At 29.8% G+C, this 14,033-nt stretch overlaps 1 protein-coding gene and 1 long non-coding RNA gene across 2 annotated transcripts; one reads left to right on the top strand and one right to left on the bottom strand.

The window, feature by feature from the left end:
* Positions 1-26: 26 nt before the first annotated feature.
* Positions 27-13,804, bottom strand: LOC105461915 (ER degradation-enhancing alpha-mannosidase-like protein 3; the record flags this gene model as incomplete). Its single annotated transcript, XM_011708426.1, has 11 exons — positions 27-1,866; positions 1,965-2,077; positions 6,969-7,182; positions 7,258-7,572; positions 7,689-7,787; positions 7,850-8,011; positions 8,081-8,425; positions 9,380-9,484; positions 10,407-10,564; positions 13,080-13,251; positions 13,676-13,804. Coding segments are annotated over 11 exons (3,483 nt in total), but the record flags the coding sequence as incomplete, so codon positions are not given.
* Positions 9,677-10,388, top strand: LOC105461914. The gene is made up of 2 exons (XR_975998.1): positions 9,677-9,930; positions 10,046-10,388. It is a non-coding gene; the product is annotated as an uncharacterized LOC105461914 (long non-coding RNA).
* Positions 13,805-14,033: the final 229 nt, after the last annotated feature.

Consider the following 14,033-nt stretch of genomic DNA (forward strand, 5'->3'; position numbering starts at 1 on the left):
ACATATACATATATATATATATATATATATATATATATATATACATATACACACATTTGTCAATTTGACTATATGCACATCTAGATCACAATGCAAAAATATCAGTTGTAATGCAGTAGCCTTATGAAGTAAAGGCCGTCGAAAATTCTGTTTTTGCATAATAATTATAATTTAGTCTAAATCTCAGAGCTATTGTTATAATTCATTATCGATATGTTTAGCTGTACGCAATTTTGGTTTAGCTTCCTTATCTTTATTCACATATTTTTCTTCATCATATTTTATTTCATTGGATTTTGTGATACTATCTACAGTTTGTGACTTCTTTTGAAGTATTTTTTCCTCATTAATAATCCACATAGGATTTTTAAACTTTTCCAATAAATCAGTGGATATAATTTTACTTTCAACGGAATTTTTCTGATTGGATGACTTTGCTCTTAAATCAGTCTCATGATTATGCTGTATATCATTAATGTCTTTTTGTAATAAAGTATGTTTTTTATTGGGCGAATCTGTCTTTATATTGGAGGTATCCATAGCCATAGACGTATCAGAAACATGAATTTTATTAGTATCACTCGATGTAGTGTCTGCAAAAGATTTTTCTTTCATTTTGTCTTCAGTTGTTTCTTTGAATTTTTCATCCACTACCTTTGTTATTTGTAAAAAATCTATCTCTTTCTGAAAGGTATTTTGAACTTTATTTTTTCTATTCTCACTTTTGTTCTGATTTTGAGAGGAGTGCAGAGTAATTTCGCCGGATTTGACGACATTCTTATCTTTTTTATTTTCTACAATATTTTTCGATTTATCGCTTATATCTTCATATTTTTGTAAGATATTTTGCTCAGAATATTTCACAGCTTTTTCTATTTCTGTTAATATGAAATACTCAAAATCCTCTAATTTTTCAGTACTGGAGTCTTTAATTTTCTTTAAAATTTTAATGTTTTTTCCTTCCGATTCTAATTTACCTCCATTACTGTCACTAATAAATTCCGCCACTGCCAAATTGTTTTCTTTAGTTTTCCCAAGTAAATTTTCTCGTTTATCTATATTTTTTAAATTATTTTGCAAATCGGCAATCAATATGTCGTAATATGAGCTATCTTCTACACCCGATTTCTCCAGATGCCTTTGGACTCCATCAATTAATATTTCTTGATATGTAGTATGAACTTCTGCGTGAATACGATCCAGAAGGGCGACGTGTTGATTAACGATATCATCTTCTTCATCAAACAAATCAGTTAATAAATGACGTAAAAATGAATAATTTTCAACTTGTGCAATGCCAGACTCCGAAATCTTTAGCAGCTGTTCCATTTCGGGTCTTACAGATTTCATACTCTTCAATTTTGTAGCAACAGTTTTTAAATTCAGCACCATAGTGTCCATATTAGTAAGTAAATACTGTTTCAATAGCTTCTGCTTGTTTGATTCTAGTAGCTGTCCCATTTTTTTAATAGATGAGTTTGGCGCGACTACCAGCAGCTCGCTTAAAAACCATCGCACTTTATATGATAACGATGTTTTCGTAAGCACGCCACGCGCTTTATTAATCCAATTGTAATAGCTCTCCAAAATAAAACTTCTAATTCTTATACCTTTGTTCTGTTTAGTATTGAGAAATATTTGATTTACGAACACTTCTTTTAATTGATGCCACAAAATCTCTATCGGTGTAGAAACTGGTCTTAAGACGATAATTGTAGCTTCGGATGCGGCAGTAATTCTGACTTCACCACCAAGCGAATCTTTGACAATTTCTGCATGAAAATAATGAAAGTCAATAGCGTCCTCCTGATTTTCTTGTGATTCAATTATAGGAATCATATCCAAATTCGATGCAATAGTTGTTGCCTATAAATATATAGAATTTTTATTTTTCTAAGTTTTATATAAAATGTAGACTAAAATACAATCCTTGTGTAAAATAAACAAAGAAAAAAATAACAAACCTGGGGAGTTGACTGTCGACTGAGAAATGATTTTAATGATCCTTTCAAACGTTCAAACAATGACAAATCAGTAGGAGCTTTAAGCTGAATTTCTTCTTTAGAAGAATATATCCCTGTAACATGTGTATAAAGAAAGGTTGTACAATTAGTATTAATCTAGAATAATCAGAACAAATTGTGTACTAATTTTTAATTACAATTTCTTTAAATATCTTTAACTCAATTCTTTTTGTAAAAATATAAGTATCGATAGTTTTATTATCGATAGTTATATAATAAATTAAAAATAAAGATTTATTCGAAAATTAAGTTCTGAAGCAATTATAAAAATGCTTAAGACGATGCTGGAAGGTTGAAATTACCGACACATTGCAATCGTAAAGATTTCTCCGAAATGACAAAACGGAATTGAAAACCATTTCACAGGATTGAAATAGACATAAAATGTATTTCCGGGACACAGGAATTTGTAGCAAAAACGAATAAAAATTTTAAAAATTACAAACGTTCATAATCTTGAAATGGCCGAGTTGGTCAGACTAGCCCGAAATATTAGTAACCAGAGGGCGGCGATTATTGAAAGTCCTCGTGTCGGAAGAATGTTAATGTCGAAATAATATGGTTCTTTGGATAAATCGACGGTGTACGATGTTGCCCAAAGATACACGGCCTCAGAGGAGTCCAAGGAGGACTTCTCTACCCTGGCGAGGAAGACTCAAGGAAGTAAGCAACAAGGACTCCGGAACTCATTGAAAGAGTCCAAGACCTTACTTTGGAAAATTTAGGGACCTCGCTCAGGAAAAGACGGCTGGCAACCATTTTGGAAATGACACTATCGACTGAATCGCTCAAGAGGATCTCAGATACACGTCTTATGTTTTTAAGATTCGCCAGGTGCTCTCCGAAGCCGCCAAGTTAAAAAATTCAAGGACTTTTGGCCTAGCTTCCAATAGTCTCAACATGAATCCTTTCGACTACTACGTGCGAGGCGTAATCGAGAACTAGTATCCAAGCATCCCACCTGGGCCTTCCTCCGCCATCGAAGCAATGTTTGCGATCATGGACTGAGCCCAATTGAAAAAATGCTCGCGTTTTCGAACCGGGATTAAAGTGATGAGATCGAGGCGTAAGGCGGTTACATCAAGTGAAAAAACTCAGAAAGGATCGCTTAAGTTGAATATCAAAACATTTCTTTGCACTTTTAATATTGGTTCTAATAAAGACTTTTCCGATCAAATGTTTTCATGTCCGAATTGTACATGCTTATATTATATATTGTATAATTGATGAACTTTAGTTAATTTTCTTCATTTTTATAAAATGTTTCCAACTTGCATTAAACGTGACAAGCACGTCATTATAATGTGCTAATTTATCGCACGTTACGTTGCAGCCATGATGTAGAAGACATTATGTAGTCTTCTTACATCATGGTTGCAGCAACGTTTCGAAAGTCTTGTTGACAGGTTGCTATCACGTAACTAACAACTAAATTCATTACATAAAAAATAATATTAATTAAAAAGTAAAATATTTCATCGTCGCGACGACGTGCGAGAGATGTATCATATTTTCTGCGACGAAAATAACATGTTTCTTCCATGTATTGTGCAGACAAGGTAAAATGTAAGTTAGCTCGTTGTTGCAATAAAGCCCTTCAATTATAAACCAGTTAAAAAAAGAAGTACTTGAATATTCTATGTATAAAATTGTTTTAAAACTACTGAATGTTTTTTTTTCAAATTTTCAATTTAAATCAATTCAATCTAATTCAGAAATGATTTCCTCATTGTCAGTAAAAATACTGAAAAATTGTCATTCAGCACATCTTTTAAATTTGATATTGCATATAGGGTGATTCTACAACAAAATTCTATCTTATACTCTGGATCTTGGAGGAAGGGAAAAATACGGCTTCAAATATAAAAAAGGGGTAGAAAATGAATTCAATTATTTTGAGTCTTTTATGCAAAAAAAAATTTCTTCAAGAGGACGAGAGGTAACTAAAAATTTTTAAATGAGAAATAGGATGAAATTGTATCTTGTTTCAAAGGTTTAGTTAAAAGAAAAATTTCTCTTTTTAAAAGTTACAAAACTCAAAAATAGCTTTTGTACTTCTATTCTTTTTATTCGTGCTAGGAAAGTAATAGAAAAATGAACTTGAGAGCAAATATTGCAAATATGTATTAATTAAGAGTATCTTTTAAGCTTTTCAGAGACACAAAATTATCCAAAATAAGAAAACAGAAAAAGAAAAAACTTTCAAAACATTCCTAAATATAATGGATAAATTTTGAAATCGGATAGTAACAGTACATATTTCAGTTTATAATCAGATGTATCAAAATGTAAGAGGATTATACGTGAATTTTTTATTAAGAAATCAATAGTACTTTTATTTTGAATATCTGATACAATGAAAGTAAAAAATACTAATATCTATATATGAATGAATAATTCTTATTTATTTCTTTTTTTTCCATTATGAATAACTTTGAGCCTTTCTAGATCTGTTTATTTCAAAATGCCTAATAATAATAAAATCCAAGTATTCTAAACTGAAGACTAAACTCCATCGAAATCATCTGTTTTATCAATTAAAAACGACTTATACACATATGATTTACAATACTACTACATCGTATTTACAATATTACTATATCAGTATCATATCAGAAATTTTTAAGCACATCAATCTTTTTTATTAAATATTTAATCCTAATTCTAAGAAATCACTATATTTTTTTTTTCATGTAATTCGCAGACCGTGCAATTTCAATTTTTATATACAAACTGTAAAACTTTTGTATAAAGTATATATTGACACAAGTTGACAAATGTCATATTGGACTAAAAGTCAGTAAAAAAGATCTAAATTTCTTAAATTTTTTTGGCTTAAAAAAATAACAGTTAGTCGAAATGACTTAGTGCTTATACTTTAATTGTGGAAGGATTTGTAAATCTGTAGACAATTAGAAAAATAGCGTGCTGAAAAATAATCACATTCGGTCCGATAAAACAGATGATTTTAATAATAAGATCAATATTTTGTTACCAAGTACGTTTTTCTAACCTAAATAAAAAATTATAATAAAACAAAGACTGTTTTTGAACTTTAAACCCTTGTAATTTTTAATAAAAAAATTGCAATAGCCTATAATAAAAATTTACGTAAAAATTGTTCTCTTAACTATATTTTTAAAACAATCCAACATCTTTTCCTATGTAAAATTTTTGAGTTGCTTCCGGTTTCATCCCCGTCCCTACCCTTCTGAAAGCGTTTAACTTTTTTGCATAAAAGGAGTCCCTTGAAATCATTGCATTCATATCATGTTTCGCCGTTTTTTTTATATCTAAAACTTTTTTTTTTTTTTTTTTTAAGAAGATGCTAGAGAGACGGCCGACCTCTGGGAGTTTAGGATCGCTGTTTTACTAATGATTTGTACATACATATGTATGCGTGCGATATTGATAATAGTGATGTGTTTATGTTTACTACATCAATATTGCATATACACATCATAAAAAATTTTTATATACAGATTTCTTGAAAAAATTAGATATTTCAATTTTTATTCTAAGAATTACCATGTTGTTTTTTAACGTAATCTACTAGTTTAGCCATCGTAATTTCGCAAGTACGAATTGCACAGCTTTTACATCAAGCACTTATCACGATTTCATAGACGCCACACAGTTAAGAAATGATAAAGATCTGAATTATAAAAAAATTATTAAAATTTTTTTCGTTCTCGACATAAATTCCGGGCGTCGGATATGTATTTATGCATATACTTAAGTCTGGAAAAGTATTTCCAAGTTAAATAATATTAAAGCAATACGTAGAAATTTCGATACAATTGAGATTAATCGACAAAACAGACAGTTTTAGGATTTCTTTAAGATTCAGGAAATAAGATAGGACTTTGAAACCTGTATGTTTAAAATTAATTTTTTAATTAAGTTACTTAGATTTATTTGAGCAAAGCATTTGATTTCTTTTTTATCTTTTAAAGCTTAATCTCTATAAAAAATCTATTCCTCTTAAATTAGTATTTCCATAACAAAAAATAAAATAAAACATTTTATCAATTGTCTCCACATTTCAAATTTAAAAAAAACATTTGTATATGTATTTAGTACTAGATATGCTAATTTTATGTAAAGCTAGCATTATCAATTTCAATTACAAATTTGCTACACTAATTTAAACATTACATTAATATTTCACATTTTTAGCACAAAATTTATCTTTTTTTTTATATTACTTCGTAAAATTAAAGATGGAAAATCTTGTTTCTAAAACGTTCTCTAATTTTGGTATTTTCAAAATATATAAAACAAGATTTTAATGTTTTCTTGTTTAAAAGTATATTTTCCTAAATATCTAAGTTCTTCTATTTTACAAACGCACATAAAAAGAAATTTTAGAGAATAATTTAATTTTTATATATTTATTTTTAATGTGGAGAAGCTAACTTAACAGAATTAAAAAATCTTTTATTTTTAATTTTAATCATTAATTACTTAAAAACTATCTTAAAATATTAAAAAAATGTCTAATTTTTGTTGAAGAAAAGTTTAGTCCAAATCTGTTAAATCTATCTGTAAAAATATGCAGTAAATTTTAATGCTAGATTCGTTGAAGTCAACTTTTATGAAAATATTGCGAGAAATCATCATTTATAACAACTTTATAGTTCTTAGATAGCCTTTAAATGTTCTGTGCAAATTCTAATAAAATGAATTTCACTCGAAATTAAATAAAGAATGTAGCTTTGTTATCATTTTGATTCTTTAAAATTCAATTTAAGGAAACGCTTTTTTTCCATTGTTTATAACTCAAGTTATATGTTAATTGACATTTCACATCTTGGATTAGATTATATTTTGATGTTTTAGTTTAAAAAATGGTTTTTAATTAGACGAAAGTTGTCGTTGAAGAGTAATGCGCAAGAAATGGAATCACTTATATTTTAGTTATATTTGAATCTTTATAATTACCAAGTGTGACAGTAAGATCGCCATTTGCCGCGTTAATAGCTTTCATCAGTTCGGCTGCCTCTGTGAAAAAGAGAAACACGACAGGTATTGTGACGTCATCCACCTCTTTTCCATCGCCTGACATTGCAAACATGGGCGAAGTTGCCGCACTCGAACCCGCAACATTATCCAATACTATTCCGGCAATAGCACCAGCTTGTTGAATTCTCCGCGCCTAGAGTTAAATATGAAAATATGAAATTAAAGTACAAAAGGCTGATTGGGCGAAATGTGTTGCAGGGATATATACCTTTTCTATGAACATGCAATTTCCACGATCCATGATCACTATCTTGCCTGCCAATCTATCTGCGTTCAGCAGATCTGTGCAAGCTGCAGGTGGATATGTAAATATTACTTTTCCGATGATTTTATCGAAATTCTGTAATTCAGGTCCAAACTGTGCCGGTCCGGCTAGCAACGTAATTTTTTCCGGTGGATCTGTGTTAGGTTTTGTGAATGTTACTGTTTGCGGTTTAGTTTCCGGTTGTATTTGCATCTTGGTGAGTTCGACCATTTCTTGCATGAACAATAGTCCTTCCTCTGAATCTTGCGGTGTTTTTGCCTATATTTAAATAGATGTTATAATTTATCACAGAAACATAATCATAAACAAACATAATAAAACATAATAAGATATTAAATACAATTTATTATATATTATATTTAATGACAAATTACATTAGAAAATGTGTGTAAAAGTTGAACCCGTCCATCGGCTAGTGTTAGAGTTGTTATCCCCATATCACTCAACATTTTCAAATGTTCCAAATTATTTGCCTGTAGAAATAAATTGGATCTTTAATTTTTGTCAAAAATATATAAATATGATATGAATATACCTGAAATTGTGATGCACTTAATCTTCGTTTGATCGATCGTCTCGGGCAAACATCTTCGACCATATTTCTCAAAGGTTGCCTTACTGATGCCGGAAATAAATGTAAACTATTTGGGCAAGTACGGTCAAATTCATCCACATGCACGATATCGCGTTCAAAATCCTGCTTGATTAAAAATGTGAAATTTATGTCCATCACTACCAAATCAATTGCATCCTGCAGTACACTTACAGATGAAATATTTGTCCTGATGGAAGCGAGTGTAAGCGGTAATAAATGACCTTCAGTAGTAAAAATAAATTCGTCCAAGTCTAAAACCAATTCGCCTGGTTCCGCGAATAATAAAAATAAGTATTTAAATGTCTCGGACAAAACGAAGCTATCCATTGTGTCATCATGTTTGTTAGTTCTAACATCTGATACAGCTGCATAACCGCATGGCACTCTTGCATACATTTGCAGACTTTTAAGTACCTTACGTCCGACTCCCAAATAATAATGGTCACCTGTTGCTCGATACAAAAAGTAGGTCGATTCTAAAAATTCTGGTCTGAGTGGATGATGCCCCCAATGCACCTGATTTTAGACATTATTTAGATAATGTATGTACAATGCAATATAAAATATAATAGCAAATAAAATCAATAACGGAGTTGACAAGCCAAGCTAGGTGTACAGTCGTGGACACATCGGTTGCGACATTTTTTTTTTATAGGTTTCTAATATATATTTAATATACATAATATATACTTTATAGATAACTAATATTTTGCAAATGCGGACCACGTGTACTATCTTTAGTCTAGAGACAATATAACACCAATCGTGGTCCGCATTTGCAAAATATTAATACGTTTTGAAACCTATAAAAAAGAAAGTGTCGCAACCAATGTGTCCATGACTGTACATGCTAATAATATGTATTGATTGACAATGAGATGATAAACAATTTTTAATATAATATAAATAATTAACATACAAAATATACCAAACGTTTCAATCTTTTTACATAGCGATCATCCTCAGTGGAAATATAATGAATTAAACAATTACAAAACTTACATTATATATCAACGCATTCGCTCGCAATTTATATTAGTCTGATGCGGTTTCTAATACAGATGGGCTAATACGGATGAGAAAAGATGACGCTTTCCAAAAGATCTAGTCTAGACGGCAAAACAATTTTTGTAAAGCATTAGACTAATATAAATTGCAAGCGAATGCGTTGATATATAATTGAAGTTTTGTATTTAATTCGTTATATTCCCACTGAAGATGACCGCTATGTAAAAGGGTCGAAACGTTTGGTATATTTTGTATATTAATTATTTATATTATATTAAAGATTGTTTACCATCTCACTCAATACATATTAATTAGCATGTACACCTAGCTTATCTTGTCAGCTCTGCTATTGATTTTATTTAAATTTATTCCTATGAGCCTCTTATAATTTATTTAATTTTAAATAAAATATAATAAATTTTTTTACGTATTCCGTAATCAGTTGTAATATATAATATTTACCTGAAAATCGGTAGTGAATGCTTCTGGTATAAAGTTATGTCTCTGCATAACTTGGTATAGCATTTCATGCGTTTCTACGGCTGGTTTAATGTCACCTTTAAGAACCTGCAAAAAATTGGCTTTATCAGAAATAAATAAAATATTCTGAAAATTTTTTAAAATATTCTTTAGACTTATAAAATGTTATAAATAACATTCAAATGTTATTGTTTAAGTTTATTTTGCCATAATTTATTTAAAGATCGTTATATATATATATATATATATATATATAGTCAACATTATGAATCCAATAATCGCGCGATTAGTCGTGACATCATTATTAGCTATTTCGGCGGGATAGTTAGCAACAGTCGAATATAAGACACGTTGTTTTGCAATTTTGTCATTATTATATTTAAAAAAAAACAAGAAATGTGTGACAGTGGTTTCGTGAAGGCGCAATCAGATAATCTTCCTAAAGTTTCTACGGGAATGATTGCTGATTATTTCATAAATAATGAATGTTACCGAATTAATATAACCGAATCAAGTGGAGTTAAAATAAAAAGGTAAAATAGTTAATATTTATTAATAATGTTCAAATACGAGATCAGTGTATAGTAATTTGCCTAAATTTATTTGATAATAATAATTATATGTACATTCTTTACTCAAAACGCTCAGAATGTAACCTTTGAAATCTAACCTACAAAAATTATTGGAGCAATACGGCTGACGGCAGTTTTAAGATTGAACACGATGTAAATAAGCAAATATGATATAGCGGTAGCGGCGACGGGATTGATTAACTATCGATGGCTAATAATGACGTCATACGACATTTTTGAGCGAAAAAGCCCGATTCAAATGTAACAATTTTTATTTTGTTATTAAAATAATAAATATGCAAGATATGTTTTATATATATTTTTAAGAATATATACGACCTAAATTATTATTTAAAACAAAAAAATACTGCTGAACCCAATTGTAAACTCAAATAAATAAACTTTTTTTTAATTAAAAATATGTTAAAAATTAATACCTGCAGACCTGGCCAAAAGGCCAATAAAGCGTCCATGAAATTTTTGGAGTTGGTATTTGGTCTATGCATATGTACATCCAATAACATAGGTCCTTGACTGACATACTTCATCACAGCTTGGTAATGCTTGTTAAAACGGCCCAAGTATTTCTCATCACCTGTATATAATATAAAATATATAAACGCTTTATATGTACGCAAACATACATACATACATACATATAAATCGTAAAATATACATTTTTCATGACCTAAACTGATATTTTTATACAGAGAATAAGCTAAATTAATTAATGACAGAAAATGTGTAATTTTAGAATAAGAATATATGTATATAGGGTATCTCATTTTAATTGCTTCAGGCAAATATTTCGAAAGATATGGAAAAATGTTTTAGATAAAAATTGTAGAATTTCAAGAACAAATGATACTGACATTTTCATTTGACCTTGTAATTACTTTGTGAAAGGCTAACTTCAAATTTTTTAGTGAAAATTCATTTTTATTGTATATTCTTGTAGAATAGGGCTACTGCAATGTATCCGACTGAGCAATCTCGATGTACATAATGCGAATACTAACAGTATGTCAATTTTGAAACTTCTATAAGAATTATGTAATAAAAAGTACGGGTATATATGCAATAAAATACAATGGGAATAAAAAATAAGCAGCCAAAACGATAAAAAAAAGAATTAATTCGAATTTAGCACAATTATTTGAGAATCTATCAATCAAAAGAATTCCCTTAAGTTAGCTTCTCTCTTTAGCTTAATATAAATAGCCAATAATATAAAACAAAAGTTCGCTTTGGTTTGAAACTAAACAAAGAGATCATTTCTGTAGAAAACGTTAGTGTCATTAAAAGTTGAAATTTTCAGAAGTAAATCTAATATAGTAGTCGCTACTTTTTCACTTCTATTTTCTAATTTAAACTATTGTAAAAGCAAAAGTACTGAAGTAAATATATTTTATTTAATCATTGTTAAAAATTTAAAAAGTAATGTAACAAAGCAATTATATTATTGAGGAATGACAACTCAACCGACTGTCCAAATGGATATTATGGTCATAAGATCGGAAAATCTAGCCAGAAATCGGAAAATCATTTAGTGTGCGCAAAATTGTTAAAAAAATGGAAACTTATGACACAGTGAGAATCTTCCAAGATCAGGACGGAAGACTGAAGAGAAGCACGATAGCCCACGAAGACCGATATCAAATTTCAAACTATCATTAATCCCAAAATCTCTACAAAATCTCATCCAAAAGTTAACAGGAATTAAAACATGTTTCAACAATTCGTCTTTATGAAGCCGGATTAAAAGTGTTGCTCATCATGTTCCTTTTATTTCAAAAACGAATATGAAAAAGACTTGCTTTTACAAATCGGCACGTGAATAAGCCTGAATTCTAAGTTCGTATTATTTGGAGTGACGAATCCAAATGAACTTTGTGGCTTCAAGAGACGGCAGATGGTTTGCAGACGCACTGCAGAAAACATAGCTTATAATATGAATAGTTTACAATATGAACTGTTGGCACGATAAAACATGTCGGTATGTGATGTTACGGAAATGTTTTTCGCAGATGCAGCTTGGTAATTTGGAAGAAATTAGCAGAAAAATGGATAGGAATTTATTGTCGCAATATTCTCCAGAAAAACTTTCGTGCTTCCGCTCAAAATATGGATCTTGGAAATAATTTAACATTTCAACACCAAATAGACAAAGACTCGAAACACACCTAGCGCGTTGTCAAACAATTTCTTGAGACAAAAAACATTACTGTTTTTAAATGGCCTCTTCAAAGTCCGGATCTTAATCCTAGAGCATTTATAGGATAAATTGGACCGCAAAATGTCAAAATAAAAAAGAATACTGTATTTGAATATTCGAATAGCTCTATTTGAAGAATGGATTAAGATCACGTTTGAAGTTTTAAAAACATTAGTTGACTCTATACCACGGTGTTTAGAAGCTGTGATAAAAGCTAAGGAAGTTCAACACACGTTACTAATATCATATTATAAATTATTTTTGAAGATTTTTAGCTTAATTTGTTATTGCTTCATCCTGGCTACTTATTTATAAAAAATGACATTATATATTTGTAGTGCATAAGATAAAAACTTATCGAATTTTAATAGTGACTTTTTCTTTATTCCTACTGTATGTCTTCTGACGTTGAAATAATTGCAAAGCACTACTTGTGCTTTTTAAGCCATTCCCGAGATATAAAGCTTCAAAGATGACATATAGTTAGGATTTGTTACGTATGTTGTTTATTACGTATGTCGAGGTTGTTCAGTTGGATTTGGATATTATAGTAGCTCTAAGAAGGGCCGGTTCTTACATTTTTACGCGTACACGCGTGTGTTGTGTGTAGACGCGCGCGTGTCAAAACACAGATAAGGACCTTAAAGTTTGTCACCCCTTCCCCCAAAATAATTAACGACTCCTAATTGAATAGCCATGTCCATAATTTCTTCAATTATGAAGACAATCGGACATTATAAAATTGATTTAAAGTACAATTGAAAATAGCCAAAATAAAACCTATGTTGATAAGAAATTTCGTAGTAATACCTCGAAATGAAAGTGTTTACGAATAACCTAAGTAAAATTGAACACATAATTGCTTGTAAAACGATAATTTTTCTTAAATAATTACCTAGTAAAATATATGCCTTAAGACAATATTCATAATAAGAGTCTATGCCTGCACCGACACCGGAATCTCTTCGTACCCAATCTCCAGAATTAACATTCAACACAGATCCCATTAAGTCTGTACCACGATGTCTCATACGCCACAAAACATCCATAGCTTTCTGCGCTTTTTCCTAGAAAAACAATATTTATTACTGCTAGTCAACTATTAATCATAATCATATAGAGTGATTTTTAAATATAATAAAAGATTTTAAGTATTTCCTCATATTAATTGAAGACGAAAACTTCATATGATTATTTGCAATGGCTTAGTTTCAAAGATTTAGGATGTCTGAAAATTGAAAAAAAAAAAAAAATGTATTTCAAAAATTTCGAAAACTAATTTTAATGAAACTTTGTGTACATTTTAAATTTCATAAAAATAACCCGAGTGATTTTCGAAATTTTTGGAAAATTTCTGTCTTTGAAACTAAACCATTTTGAATATACATGTCATTCAGTTTTCATCTTGAATTAATGTAAGGAATCCCTGAAAATCTTTTAGAATATTTAAGAAACACCTACATATTATATCATATCCACAAAATATTTTACCTCGAAAATCGGTTCACCTGTTAATCGGGATAAAGCGGCCATTTCTAATATCATACTACCTGCACAAGCAGTGCATGTTTCTCTTGATATTTCCATAGGAACTCCTTTCATACCATGTTTCAAATTTACCTACGAGACATACAGAAAATGTTAAAATTTGTTCATCCGATATACTTTGCTGAAATTAAATTTAGACATTTCTTACTTCTTTGATTGATACAGATATAAACAAATCTTTAAATAAGAGATTTATTTTCTTAAAATACCTACTGCAAAACTGAATAAAACTTTTAAATCATTCCATCTTCAAAATTATTTATTATTATTTTCACTTTTCCTCTCATTCTCCTCCCCCCCC

Source organism: Wasmannia auropunctata, unplaced genomic scaffold, assembly GCF_000956235.1.
Source record: "Wasmannia auropunctata unplaced genomic scaffold, wasmannia.A_1.0 LD275176.1, whole genome shotgun sequence".
Classification (NCBI taxonomy): Eukaryota; Metazoa; Arthropoda; class Insecta; order Hymenoptera; family Formicidae; genus Wasmannia; species Wasmannia auropunctata.